The 24,425-nt window shown below is 37.5% G+C and overlaps 1 protein-coding gene across 1 annotated transcript; it reads right to left on the bottom strand.

The window, feature by feature from the left end:
• SLC35D2 (solute carrier family 35 member D2) lies at window positions 413-24,425 on the bottom strand. Its single transcript, XM_021381201.1, is given in 12 exon segments — window positions 413-4,883; window positions 5,432-5,514; window positions 7,120-7,198; window positions 7,945-8,012; window positions 10,418-10,510; window positions 11,857-11,956; window positions 12,914-12,982; window positions 14,267-14,338; window positions 16,614-16,681; window positions 19,416-19,502; window positions 21,063-21,096; window positions 24,217-24,425. Coding segments are annotated over 12 exon segments (990 nt in total). The 5' UTR covers window positions 24,351-24,425; the 3' UTR covers window positions 413-4,780.

Consider the following 24,425-nt stretch of genomic DNA (forward strand, 5'->3'; position numbering starts at 1 on the left):
AAAAAAAAAAAAAAAAAAAAAAAAAACAGAAAGAAAGAAACAATGACTTCTAGTGCTCATTTCAGTAGGAAGGTTCCATTCCTTTCCTGGAAATCACCCAAGAGCAAAAAGAAGAAAATATTTTTATTTTAATTGTTTAAGATTTGCAGAGACTGATGATGGGTCTAAACCAAAACCCTGGATAAGAATATCCCAGACCTTGAGGATAACATACAGCACCACTGCTTTGTATAGCAGTGAAGAGTTAAGCTCTAGTCCAGACGCTTCCAGGGCACACTGAACTTGTGCTTGGGCCAGAAAAATAGATTTATCTCCAAATTTGAAGAGTAAATAATAAAAGGGTAATAAAGACACCTAGTTCCTCCTATGCAGAGAAAGAAATACTATATAACTTCTTAAAGAGTTTTCTGAAAATAGTTTATTATGCATTTTACAGATTGGGAAATTATGGCACAAACTGGTACAGCAGTTTATTAACAAGGGAATAGGATTTCCAGTTTTGTGAACAAAACATGTTTGAACCAGCATTAAAGCTGAGGACATGGATCAAAATCATAAGGCGAAAAAGCAGTGTTAAGAACAGTGTTACTGCAAATTAAAAATAATAATAAAACTGAAAATAAAAGCTGATATTAAAATGAAATCAATAAAATTCACACTTATAAGTGTTGTTTTTTTTTTAATTTTTAATGTTAACACATGGAAATTCTCAGAGAAAGCACAGAAATGGCATTTACTCTTCTTTGAAAGTGGTAGTTTGAAACATTCATTCTTTAAAGACCAATTTAAAATGGAGAAGAGAAATACAGGTGCAAAAATTTAGGATAAAACAAAAGTTGCATCCATACTTCAGTGATATTCTTCCACATTAATGTGAACCATCTTTAAAATTTAATCTGAACCTCTGACAGCCAGAAGTCTCCAACGTAAGAGCAGCAATGTATGTTGAGTGTCACATTACTGACACCTTCAGTCATAACACCACAACACATATGCATTACAGAGAAAAGATGATGTCTGAATCACAAGGAATGGAACAAAATGATATAAAAACCATTACTATCTTAACGACAATACAGTTTCCTGTTGCTTAAACAGTCTTAAAATTTCGGTATAATCACTGTTACCTCATTTTACCTCATAATTACTGTAACACCTCATTTTACTCCACAAGTAAGGCCAGCCTTAACAAGGGTCTGAATACTTCTCCAAAATACTTACATACAAAAATTCCTCACAGTAATTCACTACCCAAGGAACACTTAAAAACCTGAACAAGCTGCACTATGTTTTTCATATGCAACAATGGTGCTGAATGGTGCCAGTCAAATTCCAAGTTTCCATAGCTATTGGTCTTCTTTTGCTCTGTCCTGACTCCCCTACATCTTTCTTTTCCAGAGACTGAACACAAGTCTGAGATACATTTACTTTGAACTAATACCTGTAAATCAGGCTGAGATCCAGGAGGAAAAAAAAATTCTTATGAACGCACAGAATTGTTCATCTGGCCCAGTTTACGTTGTTGGGTTTTTTTTGTTTGTTTGTTTTTTCCTGAGGTATTCCTCTTCTGTTTTTTTACAGGAATCACTGCAAGAATGTTATACCTTGTGTGGCTGGAAAGCCTCTGATGGCTACTGTACTTCTCAACCTATTACAGCTAGTCCAATGGTAAGCATTCCCTATGATACCGACATTATGAACAGATTACTGTACAGTGCAACATTCCTTTCCAATCCAGTTATCATTTAATTTGAAATTGTCCTCAGAATTTAAGCTTTTCCTTGTGTTTCCATCCACAAGTTCCTTGTGGATACAGACAGCTAACTGTAGAGCTTAAATTTAAAAATATTGGACTGATTTCTGAAAATTAAGTTCTGCAGTTAGCAGCATGTAACCACAAGAAACTTCTTTAAGGGAATATGACTGTTAGAACCCAAACCAGTATTTCTTAAAACTACGTCACTTACTACTGCTTAAATATACATTCTGAAGACTGAAGTTTTCTGCAACCATTTTCCCCACTGTTTTGAAAGAAGAAACTGAAGCTTCACACAGCAAATAAGTCATATCATTTTACAACTGTTTTAATATTTCATTAACTAATGTGACACTGCAGAACACTAAGGGCAGAGCTACCTACAGATGTATTGTATGAGAAATCAATTTTAAATTATTGCCTTATTAACTGAGAGAAATAACCGCTTAGCTGAATAGCCATTTCAGTGATTACCAATATTCTAAAATAAAAGACTGTGTCTAGCTGAGTCCATACTCCCAGTTTTTAACCAGCAAATTTACGGGAACAATATTATCTCTGCAGTTAGAGAGGAAAAATAGTAAATGACTGAAGCTGAATTCGTTTGTGAAAAGGATGCAATCACTTGCAAGCCGTTATAGATAATACCTAGTTTTGTTTTTCCTAAACTTTAAACTATTCAGAGTAATAATATAATAAAATCTGTCAGAACTAGGTCTGTACTTTAGATAATGTCCAGCTACGAAGGAACTTGTAAAACATGATATAGGCATTGATTTAAATAAAATCACTTCCACTGTAGTATAGAATGAATTAATGAAAATGCTTCATTTATAGTACAGAAGGTGATGATACAGAAAGCAAATATTTATACTACTCACATGATTGAAAGCATTCACACAGAAATAAAAAATTAGTTGAAATTATAATATGCATCTTTTTATTTATAAAAGGTACAGCAAAACATTAATCAATTAAATGCATACAGTATCTGTTCCTCTGTGGAAACTACATCTTATTTAGTACATGCCCTTATGTGTCCATGGGTATTGCAGTCAAACAGTTTTCATAGTCTTTTAGTAATCAATGAAAACCTCACAATGTCTTGTCTCACTGCAGAGAATTAAGATTCAAAAACTACTATTTTGGAGGCAGAGACGACCTGGAGAAACAGGAGTCCTATACAAGGATATGCTCAAAAAACACTAGAGCTTCTTAAGTACATAGATAGTTCTTTAGAATAAAATAACTCTCTAAAATATCTGTAGTAACACATTCCCTTCCCACCTCCTCAACAGGTAGGATATGACAGTCACATCTCAAGAATCAGCAAATCGTTTGAATTGGAATGGGCATTTAAAGATCATCCCATTACAACCTCCCGGCCATGAGCAGGGATACATTCCACTAGATCAGGTTGCCCAAAGATTGCCATCCAATCTCACATACTGCTGTGAGAAACTGGGTAGCCCAGACTTCTGTTTCAACTTTGACTGTGACCATTAACTACTAACATAAAGTTATAATATCTGCAGCCACTCTTACCATTTAAATCCATGTAGGCAGTGGAGTGGGTAGCCCAGGCAGTCACTGAAGCTTCTAGTCTGATCTACTGACCTGTTTCTTAGATTTAATCCAGTCTAGCTATTCACGTTACAAACAGCAAAATGCTTTTCAGTTTTTGTTGTATTTTAATTCAAACTAGGATGCAAGTCATGAGATCACCCTGGATCCATATCAAGGTCTTCAAAATCTTATTTTGATTAGATTATTTTTAAAAATTCTTGGCTCACACTTGTACAGAATAGAAAACTCCAACAAGATTAATTATTCTACTGTCCTCCAGCACTGCAGTTTCTAAGGCATTTTCAGACTAAACACTACCTCCTTAGAAATGCAAGTAAGTACTATGAGTTGTATTTCAGAGAAGAAATAAAGATACAGAGCAGTGCCTTTATTGTCCCAAATAATAACAAAAACACTGGATTCCAGACTTATTTTTAACCACTGTACTAACTTTATATTCACTTGCTGTGAATTTTGAACATAAATTAGTACCACAAACCTTCAGTGTATACGTAAGACACAGAAGGACACCAATCCTTCATTCTCACTGAAACATAAAAGTTAATCTTCCCTATATCAATTAGTCTCCCATATATCCTCTCCTGTAGTTTGTACCTAGTAGCATCAATTCTGCAGCATCAAAAGGTTAGAAAAAGCATCAGAGAAGGGAATGGTGGTAAAAAGATGAGTGTACCTACACAAAAATAGAGTTACCTTTGTAACTTCTCCTAATTACATGCTTCGCACTGGCTCAGAAAAAATATATATACTTTCAAATATTAAGAAAGGCTCTCTCAGTTTCCTTCCTTCCTTGATATTGCAGCTAAGTTGTGATGATTCTTTTGTAACGGTTGCAGCAGTACACTGAGATGTTACTGAGGATGAGAAAAAGACTGAGAGAGAATGTCTACACAATGCATACCAAACACATTATGCCATATCCTTAGTTTTTTAGTTAATACACATGGAACAATCTTGGGGCACACCTCTTCTTTGATCTCTGTGTTCTACAGTCACCTGTACAAGAGCAAATGCATAGGCTCATTCTGAGTCATAAGCATCTTTCATCTCTTCATTGCTTTCAGACTACATAAGGCAATGGTGAACCAAGACTTGTGACCTTTACAAGGAGTTTTGCCTTAGAAAGTAGACAGAAACTGAAGTGGAATTCACAGATTTCGTTGAGTACAAATAGCACAAAATATAAGTGAATGAAGAAATTCACAACTTGAGATTTGCTCATGGCATTCCTTCCTATAAATCAGGTGTAAGTCATGCTGTAAATATGTACATACATTCAGAATATTTCTGAACCTGTGAGATGTGTGCACACCTGTGGGAACTGACGGAGAGTACTTTTTCCCTCATTCCAAATGTGTTCCAGGATATACTTATTTGCATTCTCAGCAATGCTAAGCAAACTTGCATCTTCAGCCTCTTCCAAGGTAGGCTTTTTGGCTAACACTTTGTCTCAGGATGTACATTCTCCTCATCCTCAGGCTGTACAGGCTTGCTGTTTCCTCTCAAGGTTAAAAATTAGTATCTTACTCCTCCTGCCATACTAAAGAAAAGAGAATGAACACAGGTCTCAGAGATAACTGATATGGTATGTATGTATACACGGTCATTTTACAAGTATGTACTCTTCCTTCCAAAGGATGAAGGAATGCCATCTAGCATAAATTAGGAGTGCCTCAGAAGTGTCTGAGAAACGATTACTCCAAAGACCAGCTATCAGTCACTTCAATAGATTCATACAAGCAGGTGCAAGAGTTCACCAAAACACAAAATGTAACATCTCTGAATCATATTTAATGAAAGTAACTCATTCTGTCAGTGTTCTTATTTCCCATATCACTTGTTTTTTCCTTGGAAGCCTCACAGCTCATAATGGATCAGATGTACAACTACTCATAAAAAAGGATGAGCTTAACTCCAAATAGTAAGTTGAAAAAACATTACTAATTGCAATGAACTTACATCCTGAGATAGTGCTTCCTCAGGCCAGTAGTTTCCAAGCTGCACCACCAAAATGGACCAAGTCAAACAAAATACAAAACTGCACCTCACTAAGAAATCTTCATCTTTAACAAATAAAGTTCCACCTACCAAATATTTAGCCCTACAAAGTTTAACACAGAGAACATGTAATCTCCACCAATCAACATTCCAATGTAAGCAATGGATATATTCTGAAAAGAAAACAAAAACTGTACATTTACTGAAGTCAATTTACATCTCCAACAACATAAATGACATTGATTAATGTACTTTTCTAAGCAAGGAGTTATACTCTGAAATTAGGGTTTAAATTAGCCTCATGGGTTGTCAGCCTTATGGACAATTTAACACCAAAATAAAATCAATGCGTTTTCTAAATGTGAGTAAGGCATTAAGAGTGATATTCTGAATAAACAAACAAAAAAAAGAAAATAAGCTATTTTGACAGTCAAAATGGAGCTCTGTTCACCTTCTGAAAATGTACTTCTTTTTATTCTTTGGAAGGCCAAACTCCACTGTTTAAAAGCAGGTTTTGCACTCTCAAGCATGAAATAGTATGCTTTAAAGTTACAATAAAAGCTCTTTACTATTGATTTTAAAGGGTTGCCTCTTTACTTTGCCAAATAAAATGCATTCAAAGCACGTGGCTCAAATTCAAGCTAGGCAGAGTTTAAACTTAGAGTCTACCATCACCTCCCATCAGGTTTTGTGAAACTGAAACCGCCCCTTGTAGAAAGAAGAAAAGCTACAGAACTATGTGATCATTTTACCAATGCTTTGTTGGTTTCAAATGTTTTAGCAGCTAGAATAATGACATCATTTCTACTGATTTCTATTGGCGTCTACTGAGACATAAACTGCTTCTCAACTTTAAAGGTAAATCAAGGCATTTCAAAGAGTACTTATTGCTCAGAAAGCAAAAATGACTGTTATTCCTGCAACTAAGCTAGTTTAAATGCTGATAGTTGTTTGGCCTACGAGTACACAAACTGCATCTTTAACCAAAATTCTCTTGTGCTACAAGTCTGTGCTCCTCTCCAAACACAAGCAAAAAATGGTGTTTGTGCGGCCTTCTCAGCTCAGACACTCTAGTCCCATCAACACAAAGGAAGCTGCACTGGTTTTAAATTACAGTGGATTACAGTATACAGACTGTGAGGACACCAAATCCAGTTTTTAAAACAGGCATGTATTAGTGTTAATCAAATTATCCAGAACTTTTATAAACCAAAACAACATAGTCCATTCAGCTAGAATACAAGTTCTCACACAGTGGAGCAGTTACTATAAGCAATAAGATCCTTACTTCAGCTGCTACTACAGCTTAGCCATTATTTTTTAATCTATGAATGCCCTATTTATCAGTGGCAATGGAAATACATATAGCCCAAAATGAAAGTGGATTAGACTGCAACATTTTGCAATGGATTTGCCTAGGCAACCTTAACAAACTTAACAAAACTTGACAAACAGCAGTAGGTAACAGTATCTGATGATGTGTGGTAAATGCGTATCTTTTAACTAAAACTGGTTCAAGTTTCTCTTGTAGGCTAAATAAAAATAAATCAATCCTCACATTGCTTTCTAGAGTATACCTGAGCTCCAACTGAAGAAAACAAGATCACTTTGTAGTGTGATCTCCAAAATGTAAAATGTAACTATCACACAATCAGTGCCTCAGTATTAGCCCTCTTTATGAATTTCCAGCTCAAAGCATAATCAGGATTAATGCTGAGGCAATGCTCTTCTCTGTCTATTTCAGCATTCTCACCTCTCTTTTCTGCTCCATAACTCACCTTGACAGCACTCACTACTGCTGTTGTAAGCACAGAATTGTAATGACTGCATAGGATAGTAGAATGCATCAGAAGAAACCTAAAAAAATATAACAGAAAATGTTATAAGTTCCTTCCAGAAGCCCAAAAATTTAGCAGCATTTTGAAATGTTCAGTATTTTTCAAGAATCAGTATTCTGCTGGGGTTTTCAACCCCACCTGTTCCATCTCTTGTGTGTATACAAATTACTTAAAATACAAAGCTGAAAAAAAAGTCTTTCTATGTGCCTCTTGATTTCTAGCACAGTCATCTGTTCTTCATGCTTCTTAAACGTCAATATTTGAAAGCAGTTTGACTTCCTGGTTGGCAATGTGAAAGAGCAGAACTGGACCCAGCATACTTTTTTGTTCTTCCCTTAACTCTGCAATTCCAATAGGAACAAAGCATTGTTTCATTACTTCTGAGTCTCCCGTATTTTCCCAGGTACTTTAAAGAACAGATGTACTGAAGAAGTTCCTACACTAAAGAGGTTATATTGTATTAACTGCACAGAAGTAGTCAGATTATCAGAAGATTATTGGCAGAGCTGCATAGCTCTTCTGATAGATAGATTCTGAGCACAGAAAGTAAGAAAGCTAAATGTCATATTGTTGATAACAGGTGAGGACAACACAGGTAGCACCAAAACAGTTATTTAAACTATTAGAAATCATTAAAAAGCAAGACAGAAGCTGATAGAGAAAAACACTGAATTTTAACATACCTTATTACTATGTTTTACAATTGAGATCTGCAGTCTAAAACATTGCCATTAAAGCATCTTACTTGACTGCCTGCTTTCCTACCCTAAGAAGCAGGAAAGAAGAAATTGGAAGACAAATAAAAAATCTGTTCATTGCTGGAAATGTGTTGCCTGTTTATATATAGAGAGAGAATTAAATTTTATATAATCAACTATTAAGATGTATAAAATGTAGTTAACATAAAAACATGAAAAGTCACAAAATACATTAGATTCACATTATGAAATGTTTATATAACTATATGAAGCAATTTGATGCATTTAGCTTCAGAAACAAGAGGATGACAGCACTCATGACACCTGGATACATAATTTAGTTTCTTCCTGAATAGTAGTGCAGCTACTAAGCTGCACACTGCAAGTAATAAATACAAGTATGTATTTCATACAGAATTTGTGTTTTTATATTTGTTGACGGATATTCCAGTACTATGACTAATATTATACAATAAATACTGTTGCTGTAAGACAGAGAGAAAAGTAAATAAATAATCTCCTTGAAATCTATTTCATACTGTAGATTCATTCATGAACACCTTTCAAGTCTGAGCCCACATTTTTTACCTCAAAGGTAGATTAAACGATGATCACAAAGGCCTCCCATCAAATGGACGCCAATAAACACAGATCAATCACTTTGAAGGCTGCTCTTCAATGACATCTTCAGCAAACAGGCACACACTGCCACACAACAGTCACAAAGAAGCATCACAGATTATTCTCTATCTCTGCCAGCTCCTGTATATGTCTTATTTTAATTTGGTTAGTTCAAAGTCACCTACATCAGCACAAACTAAGCAGCGGCTGAACATATAACAAAGAAAATAGTGAAATGCTAAGGTTGTTAGACCATGCTAATCTGTGATCACCTGAACCTTCAGCACCTGAGATAACAGATTACAGGGGTCTTGGGTAGCTCAGCCCTGCTATAATTGTACTGGTGTGCAATACAAAGTGCAATGTATTACAGAGAGACATTCTGGAGCTTTGCTTCTCATCCTTTCCATCACGCTTTCCTGTCATCCTTGTCAGCCAGCTGGCAAGGAAGTGAGTAACTGGGGCACCCACAAATCACTGTCTTTACAAGATGTGGTAGCTACTGTCTCAGAATTATCTGGAGGAGCAGACAGTCTTCCTATCACATACAGAGGATACCAGTATTTTGACTGGCAAAAGGTATTTGCTGTGCATTCTTTGTGGTGAATCAAGGCAAACAGTGCTCCTAGGACAAAAGAAAGCTAAATTATATGGCCTGAAAATCTGTTATATATGAGTACTACTGGTGATCATTTGATGACGTTTTGCTGGAATTTTTCCATTTTTCTTCCTTTTCTTTAGCTGTGGATCACATTGACACTATTCATCCACATCATGTAATGGGACTTTCGACATTAAGTAAGCAAGCCAATGCATACAAACAATAGGCTCTATGCATTTCTTTTATATTTATTCTGTCAAAGTAATTGAACATTCACTTTTTTTTTTTTTTTTTTTTTTTTTTTGGTGCCAAAGCAACACGTGAGCACAATGCACAATTGATCTTTCTCATGGAATAAACCTAACGGCAAGGTAAACTTCCCTACTTGGTTCTCCCAAAATGCTCCCAAAACTGTCTGCTGCAAAAGCAGCTGAATTTAGAGACATACAAACTTGCCTGCCACTGAGTCTGCCAAGAAGGACACCAGCTGCATTTTCCAAAGCTGGCACAAGGTCACGCTAGATTGACATGAGAAAATGCTATTTCATACTTAAAATAGCTATATGTCACATCATTTTTCAGGGAATGACAATTTTTTCCAGAGGAATCAGACTTTTAAGAACACAAAATCATGTGAGTTCAGGCACAACAACATGCAAAAGAGAACACCAGAATGACTTATGTTATCCACAGACTCTGCAGCAATTTTTAGCAGGAAATCTCAAGCAATTCCAAAAGAGAATACAGATCTTCAGACTTGTTTTACAGGTAAGGGAAGGTGACTTGGCAAGTCTGTGAGGATGCCAAAGAACACAAATCTTCTGGTCTGCCACTTTACCTGTCTGGACACACTGCCATTAGTATTACTATACTATGATTACCTATGAAGACTTATGCTGTAACTTGGTGAGAGTATAGCATGCATGTTGGTAAACCAGACTGAGACGAAACAGGAATCTCTCCTGAGTACCAGAATGAGAGGAAGTCTGAAAATTGTCTGATTTTGGTATTTCCAGTCTCATTTTAGAGAATGTGACTAATCACTCGCTACAGATGGATTCTCTTTTTTAGCTTAGAGTCCCTGTTATTTATAATTTTTAAAATTGATTTATATAAGGCCTTCAGCTTCTCTTTAGAGTGAATAATTAGTTTCTTACCTGTAAAGGGAAAGTCCAAGTCAAATAATAACAAATACTAGCCATCAACATGGAAGTAGGATTACGTCTTACAAAAAAAAAAAAATTCACAACTCAAAAAAAAAAAAAAAAATACAATTAAAAACCATTATCAATATAAGACGTAAAATCTTGATACCTACCTGCTGAAAGTCTCCAGTAGAAAAACTAATAACAATCATTGGAACCATCATTAAAAAAGCATTATAGAAAAGGACACCATATTTCCCCAACTCCTGTAAAAAAAAAAAACGAGATGAAACATGGTGTTTGGAAATCTGAGAGCAAAAGTCATTTGAGAGCAAAACACTAAACACTGCCCTGCCAATTCTTCTGACATTACTGTAAATGAGCACCTAGAACGTGATGCGCTGCAATTTAAAAACAATCTAATGATCATTGAATACAGTGTTTAGTACTGAGATGAGATTCCATTTCAGAAAAAAAATCCTTCAAAAGTCTCTATACAGCATCAGCTAGCTATAAACCTCCCAAGGCACCAGTCCAGAAATACTTTGTATTAGACTGCAGGGAAGTCTCTGCCAGGCTCAGGGATTACCCATTTCATCTGCTGCAGATTCACCCTCAAAGTAGAAAGCAGGGTGGCCCCCTGAGGCTAGCATAACAGGAAAATTAATTAAGCCTGCCTCTTACGTGGAGTGCCTGTAGTAACTGGCATAATTTCAAGCATCTTGAGGGATACCATAAAACCTCTTGGTTAATCTGTCTGAGAGAAAGGCAGGAAAGGATCCCAGGAACGAAGAACCAGCTTCACCTTTCTCCAAATTCAGTCACACTACTCAGCAAATCTCTGTAGGTTAGCTTTTGCTTTAAAATGAATCTCCGCATTCTGCAGAAATCTGTTAGGACCTCAAGTGTTGCTCTCAGAGAAAAATGCAGAGTCTGGATTCAATGAGACTTCTGAGATTACTAAAAAATACATATTTCCACTACACAGACTGACGCATAAAAGTGACAAAAATTATATCCAACATCACTAAGCTGCTTTTTGATAAGACTTGATATGTTTTCATGGCACTGTATTTAAAGAGTTGTCTGCTCAGTGTTTATATAACATATAATGTGTCAAGGTACTGCTTAATTCCTAGGCATACCAATATTTAGCGTAGAATTGCTTTTGGACAGTTCATAAAGATAGCAGTTTTGATGGCTGTTGACTCAGACTGGACAGGTCTGCCTCTGTCCCCACAAGTTTATTATACATAAACATCATTTCAAAGCTTGCTTCTAGTGAAAAATTATATTCCTTTGATAAATATCAAGCTTAGAGTTACATAATTTGCTTTTGTCTTCATTTTTTTTAAACAAAAACAGCACTGTAAAGTCACTACAAAGTTTGGTTAAAGGACCTGAGAGAAAATAAAACACAGTTTATTTAAGCCTGTTCTCAGGTTCATAACAAGATTTTCCCAGGCTGTTCTGCATTAATGATGCATATATGTACCTACCAACTGAAATACGAAAGTACATGAAACTATTTATTAGTTCACAACAGTACATTCAAAGTTATTTACTAACTAACCATATTGTCATAATGTTAAACTCAACCTAATGACAACACGGGATCCATTTTATGCTTTGTGTAAACTCCATTTGCTGCTGTGAATATATCATTTAATAATACAAAGGTGTAGACCTCCAGATTAAAAGATAGATCAGACCTGGGAAAAACATATTATACCGTAAATAAACAAATATTATACAACATATTGTACTAGAGAAGTGTTGTAAATGAGGAATTGCAAGAGAAATCTAGTAAGTTGCAGGTTTTGCATGTTGTACTTCTCCAGTCACAGAATGATCACAAATGGGACATTAGAGACTTCCCAGAACTCACTATGGAAGCAGCAGGAAAAGTTCGATTTTCATTTTTTGAAAAATTCCATCTGCCTCAATCCTGACAACTTGTCAATTATTACTTCTTTTAATGGAAGAAGTAGCTAGGGAATAAAATATGACTACTCGTTTTTTAAGTCAGAACAGACATACTGTCATCCTTTCCGTTTTGACTAGCTACCTTATACATATAGTGTCATTTAATAGGACATGGCTCTATCCAAGTCACATCACATGGAATTTATTCACTTTTGTACATAGTAAAGCACAAAAGAAAAACATAACATTACATTTCAATTTAAATAAAGGAATTTTTCAACAGGCAGAAAACAAAGGCAGCTAACAAATAGGTATTTTGTGAGCTCATCTCATTTTTTAACTTGTTCGAAGTGATAAAAAGGGAGATACTGTCTTACTCAAAAAAACTATATTTGATAACCAAAAGATCATTATTTCTACCGAGAACAAATATATTTTTCTAAAACCTGAAAGGAAGACAGTGTTTCTCACACAGTTTTAACCTGCTATGTCTATTATCCTGCAAACATGGAAACCTTGGAAAACATGGAAAAAGAAGCACCCAAGTACTTCCAGCTGGAGTTCAGTTTTTGTCTTTGTTATCCTGCACCTCCCAATGATATCAGTAGAGAGAGTATCCAAATCAAATTCACCCAGAATAAGTGGATCAACTTAGGGTCACTTGGCACTTAACAAGGAAGAAAATTTTCCTGTTGCCCCTCCCTCTCATAACATGACTTTGTATAAACAAATGAAAACCTTACCCAGCTGCTATGAAAGCCCCAAGAACGATGGCAAATACACTGAGAATAATACTCAGAGGATAATGTTTCCTGTAGATTAAATTAGACCACTCATATTTACGCTATTTTGAGATTACAGGACTTTACAGAACACTATCTAGGCTATTTTTAAAACATATGGTTATTTGGAAACCTTTCATCCGGAGTGGAAAGCACAGCTTATGATATTCTTCAATACGTCTGCCTGTATCAGCCCTGACACAGAGTAGGGAAAAGTGTACTATAAAACTGTGCTGCTTCTTAAAGCTACATTACTTTATTTTGAAATGTATTAAGCATTTGTTGCATCACAATCATTATGTTTCCACATCTCTCAGGCCAGCTTCCAGCTCTGAGCTGGCCTCTGAGAAAAGATCCATCAAAACAAAAGGTAAATATCTCTTGGAGAAATCCTGCAAACTCACTGACTCACATTTTCCTCACTTGCTTTAGGGAATCCTCAGGTGAACAGGAAAAGATAGCAACTTCTGCTTTCCCTGTGAGAATCTGTACTTAGAAAAGAATATGAGTGCATCCCCATGTATGAATCAAATCAATTTTGATCACCAAAAGGAGAAGCTTCAACCAGAAAGGAAATGACAATCCGATTATGGGCTTTTTGAAAAGCTTTTCCCCAACCATCACTCTCACATTGCTTGGGTTCAGTTTCAGCAAACTATTTTTCCCTTTCAGATCTTGTATCATCCAAGCGCAAGCCTTCTGAATATAACTATGATGGCAAGAGAAAGTATTACATATTTATTTTCCTGCTCTTCCAAGTCAGTACAAATAAGATCGGTGATTCCAAGCTGCAATAACATAAAGTTCTCAGTTTCTCATCAAAAATAACGAATGTAATTATAATTAAAGAGTCTTCTGACCTAATAGCACCCTGTTAGACACCATTTTGCTTCATTAAACTCGTATGTTTTAAGACTTGATTCAGAAGGCTACTCTGTATGAACAAACTGTCAAACAGTCATCGCTGTTTCGAGACATAAGGATTTATCTGCTTGAAACAGCTTGAAGGTCTGCAAGACTTAAAGGAGCAAAGCAAAATCACTAAAAAAAAGCATCTAAGTCATGTTCCACTTACTTGATCCCAGCACAACTGTTAAGAGAATAAGTTATGTAAATGATAGCGCGCTTTTTCCTTTATTCACTAAAGTGAACGTATCCATGTCCTCAAACAAAAAATAAATAATACCACTTTCTTTGTTTCTCTTTGTTTGCCAGTAAAAGTCATTCATTCAATATCCTCTTGAGATGCTACACGTAACCTATTTTGTATTATCTAAAATAAAGGTATCTTAACAAGAAAAGAAAAAAAATCACCCAAGTATGATGACTTCCAACAGCAATGTAAGTGGAATGGTAAACTTCCTGAGCACTGTGAACATCGGCAAACTGTCAAATAAAGTAAAATAAAATAAAATCCAAGCAGCATCAAATGAATAGCATTCATGTGTCTACTTCTCGTCTAATTTTACTAAGCAGTGGATGAAACCACTAGTCCAGCAATAAGCAAGCAAAACAAATTCCCAGCCACACATCATACATAAAAATGTCAGTTCAACACTAGAAAAAGATTAGATAACCAAATCACTGAAAATAACAAGATTTGCCAGCTTGCAAAACAGTTTGCAACTAGCTACCTTCTAAAAAGTCTCTCTACAGTACTGAAATGGAATGTAAAGGCTATTTTCTGCATAACACTGTGCCTGTGAAATAGACCTTTCTGCATAAATCAAAGGCAGGGCAAGCAACAATAATTTCTATTATAAAAATAAAGGACAAGCAATAAAACTGTCTCTGAAAACATACAGCAAAGAAGAAAATACACATGCTTAGTAGACAAGCTATACTTTCAAACAAGAAGAAAATAGAATGTGCAAGAAGCATGAAGGGTAGAGTATATCAAACAAACAACTTTGAAGCAACCTATCATTGGTCTGCATTAAGTGAGGCAGTTTGAAACTTTTTTTTATTAATTCAAGAAAACTCTTGCTTATGACACTTTGGAAGTCTGACAGCACAGCCATCTGGACCAACTAACCCTCTGTTTAAGAAAACAACCAATAACTGCATTATGCTACAAATCTTAACAGTTTTTAAATACTTTGAAACAGACATTTGGAAGTTATGCATAAGATAACATGTACACTACAGACTGCTCAAACAAGCTGGGCAAGTCCATAACACAAGCAGATTCCTGATAATGTAGCAAAACACAACAAAATGTTAATGGTAGAAATAACACAGCCATACTTACTTTTCTGTTAAAAAAATATGAATAGCAAAGCTAAAATAGATATGTCACACAAGTGGAAGAGATGCTGAATTTGTATTTAAAATAACAAAAAAAATTAATTACAGTTAGGGAAATAGGAGGTAAGAGTAATTCACAATCCAAGCATTCACAGGATTTAAACTACTTCAGGCCTTATGCTTGCCTGAACAGACACTTCAGAGGAATAATTCTGTGCGTGTACAACATAGAGCTGCAGAATCAGGTGCCTAATATTACTACCTAACGTTGTTGCTGGAGGAAAAATCATTCTTTAGATAAAAGCAACGCAAAAAAAAAAATCAAAAAGCAAAGCATTTTCTTTCTCAGCATCTCAAAGTTATAAAATACTTAAAACCTACAAAACTCTCAGTTTTCGTTTTGAAACCTGTAAAAACATACAAGAAATTGCTGCAATGGCATTGCCGTGACCTCAAATTCTGCTACAGCCATTATGCTTCTGCATTCTTCTTCTGCAGAAAATTTGATCATTCTATCTATTACAGCAAGTCCTCTAGATAATTTATACCTTAATAGCACTGGCATGGAAGCTCCTCTCATGTATCAGGGGGCCTACAGGTAAAATGACAAAGCACATCTTCTCATGGAGTGTAGTGATAGGACAAGGGGGAATGGCTTTAAACTAAAAGAGGGTAGAATTAGATTGGATATAAGGAAGAGATTCTTTACTCAGAGGCTGGTGAGGTACTGGCACAGGCTGCCAAGAGAACCTGTGGATGCCCCATTCCCAGAGGAGTTAAAGGCCAGGCTGCATGGGGCCCTGGGTCCTGGTCTGATGGGTGGCAGCCCTGCTCACAGCAGTGGGGTTGGAACAGGGTGGGCTTTGAGGTCCCTTCCCTAAACCATTCTGTGATTCTATTATCTATGCTTATGGGCACAGAGGAGCCAGCAAGCCCTTCAACAGTCTCTGCACAGCCTGTTGGGACTCAGCAAAGCAGCACCACTACCACCATCCCACTACACGGTGGATAGTGAGCGTTCTAAATAACGTGCAATAACATCATCATATAAATCTTTCTCACATTCCTGTTCCTTCAAAAATTTCTTACAGTTTTTAAGTCCTATGAATAAGTCATCTAGGAAAAAACAAACACTAGAGGATGAGGGGAAAGGATCCTGAAAAAATGTAAAGTGCTTTCATTGTCATGGAGGAATACTGTGACTTTCAGTCAGGTCTGGCAAAGCTCCCCTTAAAAGAAGCACAAATCTTCAAAACAGGTCAAATGTTTAGGTAAGTTTCAAACTAGTAGTGGGTGTTAAGAGAGACAGATATTATATGCATTCAAGTCCCTATGCAGTGTCATTCTTCAGCAATTTTTACCCCCATAAAAGAAAAGGGTAAAACCCAAGTAGTTTATTTATAACTTACTATACCTGAGTTTGCTGGTACTTAATAATTCACTTATGCGGTTTCCAACATAAATCAGAGGCAGAGGAAACAACTGCGATAAAATTAAAAGCACAACTCAGCTGATTATATTTTGAAGCACAGTTGAGAAACTTTAATTGACAGAGTTTGAGAACTTGATCTAGATTGAGAGTCTAATATTAGATATGGTTTAGCAAGTTTGAGCAAGAAACAGGATTATTTTTGGGTTGTTGTTTTTTTTTCTTAGGTGAAAATATGTAACTGTTGCAAACTGATCTACAGCTCTTGTTCAGGTTACCATTTGTGACTTCACTGATTTCACTGGAACAACAGGAATTTATCTCTAAGGAGACTGACTTGATTTAAAGTAATTTTAATTTATTTTAATTACTATCACCCTCAGACTAATATGTATCCTAATGTTTGGATTTTAGGTGTAAAAGTAATAATAATAGCAGTAACAAAATAAGCGAGAGAACAGCTGGAATAAAAAAGAGAATTAGCTATATGTACGCTTCTCTACATACTTCACATACTTCAGTATGCCTGGAAGATACATTATTTTAGATCTACCTAATGCGTTACATTAGGTGAGACAATAGAAATGAAATATAAATATTTAGAGGTAAATTAAACTTTACCATTTCAAAACAAACTCTACCATTTCTTCTAGCATAACACGACTGACTCTCAAAGAAATATAAGGGGCGTAACTCAATACAGAGAAAAAATAATGTAAGTTTGGAGCCTTAAGAAAACGTACAGGAAGTCATGGACCCCTACAATAGGCAGCTGCAGTTCAAAATTGTTATTTTCCTACTGTAGAAATGTTGCAGAAGATAAAAACAAGCCAACATAATAAATGAGAACAAAGGTGGTGAGCACAACTAATCCTATTTGCTATCAGAAAGGCAAAACACATCCCATACTCCACTGTGGGGCACAGATGGTGCTGCTGTGCCTGTATGTGCACTGGGAGATTTTGTGTTTGTCAAAGGCCAAGTTTTCTCAAAGCAGTGTGTGCTAGAAAAGCACGCAAGAGGAATGAGCTGCATCTTACCTATGATAAAATTATGCCTTTCTTTTTCAGCAGAGAGGAGAAATGTACAGCTGAAGTTAACTACAGTTAACTAAAGTTAAGAGCTCAAAGTAAAAAGAGTACCAGAGATAACATAATAAATATTCAGCCTGTCAAAATCTATCTTCAGATGCATGGTGAAAACAGAGCTGCCTTTACATTCTGTTTCTTCTGAAATCATCTATTGTGAAAGCAAAACTGCAATCAACTTCATATTGTCACAGATCAGTGAAATATTTTCTTAAAATAGCTCAAGAACTCCAAAACTTTCTCACAAAAGTTAGGTACCTTGCTACCTCAGAATTTTAGCTGAAAGCACTGAGGCTGTAAACCAGTCTAGGAGTTAAACACAGCACTAATGTTGGTGTCAATAAAAGCAAAAGGTGTCAAAAGACTGCAAATCAATGGCATTTTAAATAGTAAAGATATCAACAAAGACCAACTCAGCTGCTTCGATGTGGCTAGTCAAATCCAGAACTGCAAGCAATGTGCAAATCCTGGGTGCTCCCAGCATATCCAGGAAGGCCTTGCAAAGGATGTATGTTATTAGGACAAGCAAAATGGATGCTGTTTTTCTAATGCCCATGTACATACTAATGTTAAAGTAAAGGCGACTGCAGGGGAGAGTAGTGGGATCAACACAGGGTGAAGAGGGAAGACATTTCCCAAGGTCTCAAAAAATTTTTTACAACTGGAATTCAGAACCACTCACTGGGAAACCCTCTTCATTCATATCAAAGAAAAAATATGGATTGTGCATTTTATAATCAATATTACACATCGTTCTATGAGATTTCCAAAAGCAGAAACACTGATGATTTCAACATGCATTAAGAACATACAGCATTCATCAACAGTTGAGACACACTCATAGTAAAATTAATACTGATCATAAAACAAAATTCTGCAAAGGAGATGCAGGCTTGAAAAGCTAGGCTATCCGAACTGCAGCAGCACTGGGAACTAACTCTATCTCTGAACAAATAATGACCAATATTCTGCAACAAGTCATCAATATGCAGGCTTACGAAAAAAAAAAAAAGGAAAGAAAACGCTGTAGTCATTTCAAATCCTAATTCCCAATATGAAATAATAAAAATGGTCTCTCTCTTCTGCCCTCTTTGGACCACACACATTTATGGACTGTACAGTGCAGCTAGAACCTATCAATAGTGTTTTGAGTTGGCATTTTAGCCCCTTGTATGCAGCTGAACTGTTACATCTGAATACAATTGTAGTTTGTTTTTTGCCTATGACATATTTGTTTTCTATTGATTTATCACATGCCCTATTCATATTTCCAAGCAGCACTTCCCACTTCATTTTGTGCTCAGATCTCCCACAGATCTCCCACTGACCATGCAGGGAGCTGTATACATTCAAAAAAGTACTTCAGGAATCTGAAAAAACTCATCCAGCTGTATGAAGATACAGCATCCTTTCCCATGTATTGCATAACCAAATGACACTGGATTTCTCTGCAGACAGAAGGTAAGAATATAGTAGTGAAATGAAAATGATTGAATTGAATACTGAATGAAAAAAGATGCAGATAATCACATTTGATAAATAAACACAAAACTGTTCTCTGTTCTTTTGTATTGTGTCTTGGAAAAAACAACAACAACAAAAAAACAGTTTTCAAGCCCAGATATCTTTCAAGCCCAAAGACAGCCATTATAGAAGACAACATTTTTCTAATTAATATCACAGCCTTGGTAATCTTTACCTTCATGGGTATACTCTTGTCAAAATCAGGAAAGTGTACAATTTTATTTAATTTTGACACATACAAGATAAGTAGAGTGGCTGCCATCTAAATAAAAATGAAAAACAAAAAGTAATGTAAGAACAAAATCGTATCACGGAAGAACTGCTTCAGAAACAAAACCTTTACATACATTTGACAGATGCTAGATATTATGCATTTCTTTCAATGAACAGTACAGTGTGCAGAGCATAAACTGGAATAATGTTTTACTCTTAAAATTTTACCTGCTATTTATTTAAATTACAATATAGATGTCATGGTTTTATGATTTTCAGTTATTGGTATTCCACATCATAACATCATGTAGTGAATGTACCTGGTTCTCAGAAGAGAAGGACTACCACATTCCCCACAGTACTTTGCTCCTCTGTTACCATTTTCCAGCCGGAGGGAAAAGATAAAAACTTGCAGATCACAAGACTTCGTTCCTTTTTTCGCCGTCTCTCGTCTTGGCAGCACCTCGCTCTCCAGCCGTCTTATCGTCAGTAGTAGAGTAAGGCCTACCTTGATTTTGGGACATTCTCTCTCTCTGTATTGGATTTATCAGCTTAAATTGTAATTATATTGTATTATAGTGTGTTGTTTTGCATTCTGATATCTTATTTAGTAAATTAGTTTGTTTCTCCTCAGATTGTTGCCGCTGTTCTTTGCTCTCAGGGCCATCTCCTTACCCTCTTTCCCTTTTCCCGGAGTGTGGGCCCGTGGGTCCCACGTCCCCTTCGTCACAGAACCGGGCCAAACGCCCGTAAACCATTGACAATAGATCAGCAAAGTTTTGTGGCTTGAGATAATTACTTGTACCTGGTGAAACAAGAAGTGCTTAATAAGTTGTGAAAATAAAACAGGGCACGATCCTATAACAATCATACTGTTTGCACACAGAATATTGTTTAGTCTGCAAAATCATTCCTACGGAATTTTTGTTAATGAGAGAAGGGGGGATGAATTTTGGTCTGTCTATTGTAAAGTGAATGATAAACAATAAAAGTATGATAAGAATGAAGGAGAGTGAGCATCTTCAACACTGTAAGAGTTTACTGCTGGCCACTGGGTGGAAAAAAAAATTTCTTTATATTAAAAAAAGTAACTGTCTACAAGGACAGGGTGGAGTCAAGTTTCAGAGACCAAATTACGTATCGTATCATGCTATCTGCTCCTTCCAAAGTGTTAGGGAAATCCTCGAAGAATTGGTCAACCAAATATAGAAATGCCACTGAGTCTCAGATTCTGCAAATAAACAAGGCCATACCATTACCCTTAATACAAAGTACTGCCATATTTTCTGCTCCTTGGTTTCAGCTGAAACGTGAGCTTCCCAGACAAGTGCAGTTGTTTGATAGATATGGACGTATCAAACCCTCTTTCTCTCTCCCTGTCGCACAGCAAATTTTACAAGCCATTTTACTCTCTTCAGCACTCTACAGCAGAGATGTCAGACATGACATGAAATTTCTGCAATTTCACTAAAACAAATCACTCATACCATGCATCTAATAAAAGAAGCAGCACAGTATAACAAAGATTTTCCCCCCTCTATATATCTTAATGCTATCATTAACTTACTAAATAATGAGTATATACAGTATGCTTTACTTGTGAACATACCTGTCCAATTCCAAGAAAAGTCGGTGATGGGAATCTGAAAAATATAAACAGACATTTAATACCAAGGAAAGCAGAAAAAAAGGGAGGAAAAAAATAATAGAATAGAATAGAATAGAATAGAATAGAATAGAATAGAATAGAATAGAATAGAATAAAATAAAATAAAATAAAATAAAATAAAATAAAATAAAATAAAATAAAATAAAATAAAATAAAATAGGAGTTTAAATCTAATGCATGTGGATGACCACAAGAGCTCATGAACCACAACATTCACTGAAGTCCTAGTCCGGTATTTGTGCAGCAGAATGCAAGCCACATTCAAACAACACAGCATTAGCCTAGTTGGTCAATTTTAAAGAGCTAATTGGTTTTGGTCTATTTTAAGTGAAGGTTACGTACTTGGTGAACCCTAACAAAGCGTAAGTTTTGGAGAGGCCCCATGTATACACTGCACGTCTTGAGACTGTGCAGGGCACTTGCCCTAACATGAAAGCTTATCTCCACAGCCCAAACACACTAACAATGTGTATTTATAAGAATAAAGTACCTACACAAATGTTGTAGAAACATTTATTGTTTGCTCATGTGGTTAAATTCCTGCCATATCCTCTCAGCTTTAGCTGAAAGCATGAATGCTCGAATGCTAAGAAAGCAGGAACCTTAGCAGTACATACGTAGAACCTGAGAGTCTCCAATTTCTCCCTTAAAACTGACATCATTAAAAAATTATAAAGGCATGGTAGCAACTGCAAGTTTTCTACACATACAATGAAATAGAAGCAAACACATTATTTGCTAGGTTTCACTGCTTTATGCTATAACGTCAGTGGCGGCAGCCCCTCTGACCAAAATCCTCAGGTGTCAAGGAGCTCCCCAAATGTAGCAGCTGTGTCCTCCTAGCAAGACAGCAGTATTTTGCAGGGCTGCACTGAACCCCAGGAATCTGAAATAAAACCCTTTTCATTCTCTGTGCACATCTGTACAAATAAGTGCATAGCAAGAGTCTACCCTGTCTTCAAGCTCTGTAATTTTCTGTTATCACAAAACTCCTTGATGTGGTGGTGATTTATCTCTGAGGCCTCCAAAAACTGCTTGGGATGCTAAGAACTGTATTTTTTGAACAAGCACTGTGACAGGAATGCAGTACTAACAAAGAATCACAAAAATATGCAATCATAGAATCATTTGAGTTGGAAGAGACCCTTAAAGGCCATCTAGGCCAACTTCCCTGAAACGAACAGAGACAACTACAGCTAGATCAGGTTGCTCAGAGCCTGGTCCAGTCTGATCTTGAATGTCTCCAGAGATGGGACATCCGCCACATCTATGGGCATCTTGTTCTGATGCTTCTGGAAGTTCACTCTGAAGTGCAACAGGAAGGCCATAGGAGTCATAACAGAGATAAAGGACAAGGAACAGCCACAGGCAAAAGAGATTCCAAGAAACAGAGGTATTAGGGGGTAAAACGAGCACCAGAGACAGGACTGCCATTCATAATCATATGACATCTAAACTGTGTTTTTGTTTGCACTTGCAGCTACACCATACACATGTGGAGATTTCATTCACTTATGCCCCAGAAATCTTTCCAGAACTTTTGAAGCAGTGGAGCCCTAGGAAACCTGTAGCAGTGTTACACACTCTTTATGTAAAATTTAGGTTTACTGATGGTCATACTGTCTTGGAATATTTTTTCATGGTTTTGTTACAAGAAGCTATAAAATGAAAACCACCATGAAACAAAACCATGACTTGCATCACGTATCATTTTTGGGAGATACAATATACAGCCGTAACATGTTCAAATAGCACTGAGTGCTAAAAAACACTTGGATTTTCTTTTTTTTTCTGCTGTTTTTTCTTCTACTTCTGTTCTTAGCTCACAATGGGCTAAAATACAGCAAAACCAAAGCAAACATTAAGTAAAGAATATTACTGATCAGAAGAATGCAGGTACAGGACTATGATTCTGTAAGAAATTCCTCACCAAGTCAAAGGTGCAGGTCTTCACTGTTTGTATGATTAAGAGATATTCTCAGGTTCAAATTGTTTTTCCGGCTACCTGAGAAAAGAAAGGTGTTTCCAGGAGTCAGATGGCTGTCAGCATCAAGGACACAGCTGGCATTGCCATGCTTGCAGCATGCATACACACTCAGCAGCGCACAGAGCTCTGCCCTGACTGATCCACAGAGCCCATGTGCTACATCCTATGACCAAGGTCATCTTCACTGGAGTGCTGCATACGCAACATTCGAACAGACACACTAGAATTTGGCACGCTGCTGTGATCCATTCTGGGGAAAACTCCTTTTACTCAAGTGACTGCCAACCCAGTTTGTCAGTACCTCAACATTAGCTGGCTGTTTACAAGCACCTGGCTACCAGGAAACAACCACTTTCACATCTGGCTGAGCAAGGTTTCGCCCATGGGACCTGACAGCTTTCTGAATGGAAGAACTAATCTGCATCTTCCTATGGGAGGGAAAATATGACAGCTGCGATGGACCTGCTGTGCTACTGTCAGCATCAAGATCACCACACCAACAGCCACAGCAACTGAGAACCTCCTGAGGACCACCTCTTGGTTTGTGGTCACAGCAGGCTCCTCAGGACTCCATCCAGCCAGACCTAAACTGGGTCTGCCTATTTCTACAGCTATCTTGCCCTCCAGGCCCACCAGCACCTTAAGGCGCAGGCCACTGTGCTCCCTTTGGGACCCCAGCAAGGCCTGTGGCAGTGTGGGCCCAGGCAAGGTGCTGAGGGACCGCAGCTGGTGGGCACCCAGCACATCTCTGCCTCTGTGCTCTGTCAGCAATGGTAGGGGAAACTGCACTATCTGCTTCTTAGCCACCGAAGCACCACGCTAGGCACTGGAGATTACTGCAGCACTTGGAATGCGGACTCTGCACGTTGCGAACTGGTCCTCGGCTGGCAGAGCCCGACCCGCCCCGCAGCGCTCCCTGCACTGATTACGGCGACGCTCTGGCCAAGCGCGCGCCTCCGGTCTCGCTCCGAGCTCCAGCAGCCTGCTGCCGCCCGCTTCCGTCGGGGGCGCGCACTGCGCCGCTTGGTTCGCGTCGCCGGGGCTCGTAAGCGGGGCAGCCCTGCCGAGGGAGGCAACAGCCCAGACTGCGTGACCGCCGTCCCTCACCTGTAGGCGCTGAGCCGGCCTTTGTTTACCAACACTACGAGGAAGGAGCACGTTCCGTAGAAAACGGCCGAGAGCACCCTCGGCAGCGCCAAGGCGGCTCCCCCCGGCCGCCCCGCGGCCTGCCCGGCGTTCATGGCGAGCGCTGGCGGGCGAGGCCCCCCCCACGGGCAGCACACGGTCAGATGCCACGGCCTGGCCCAGCAGGAAGG

The sequence above is a fragment of the Numida meleagris genome, chromosome Z, assembly GCF_002078875.1.
Source record: "Numida meleagris isolate 19003 breed g44 Domestic line chromosome Z, NumMel1.0, whole genome shotgun sequence".
Classification (NCBI taxonomy): domain Eukaryota; kingdom Metazoa; phylum Chordata; class Aves; order Galliformes; family Numididae; genus Numida; species Numida meleagris.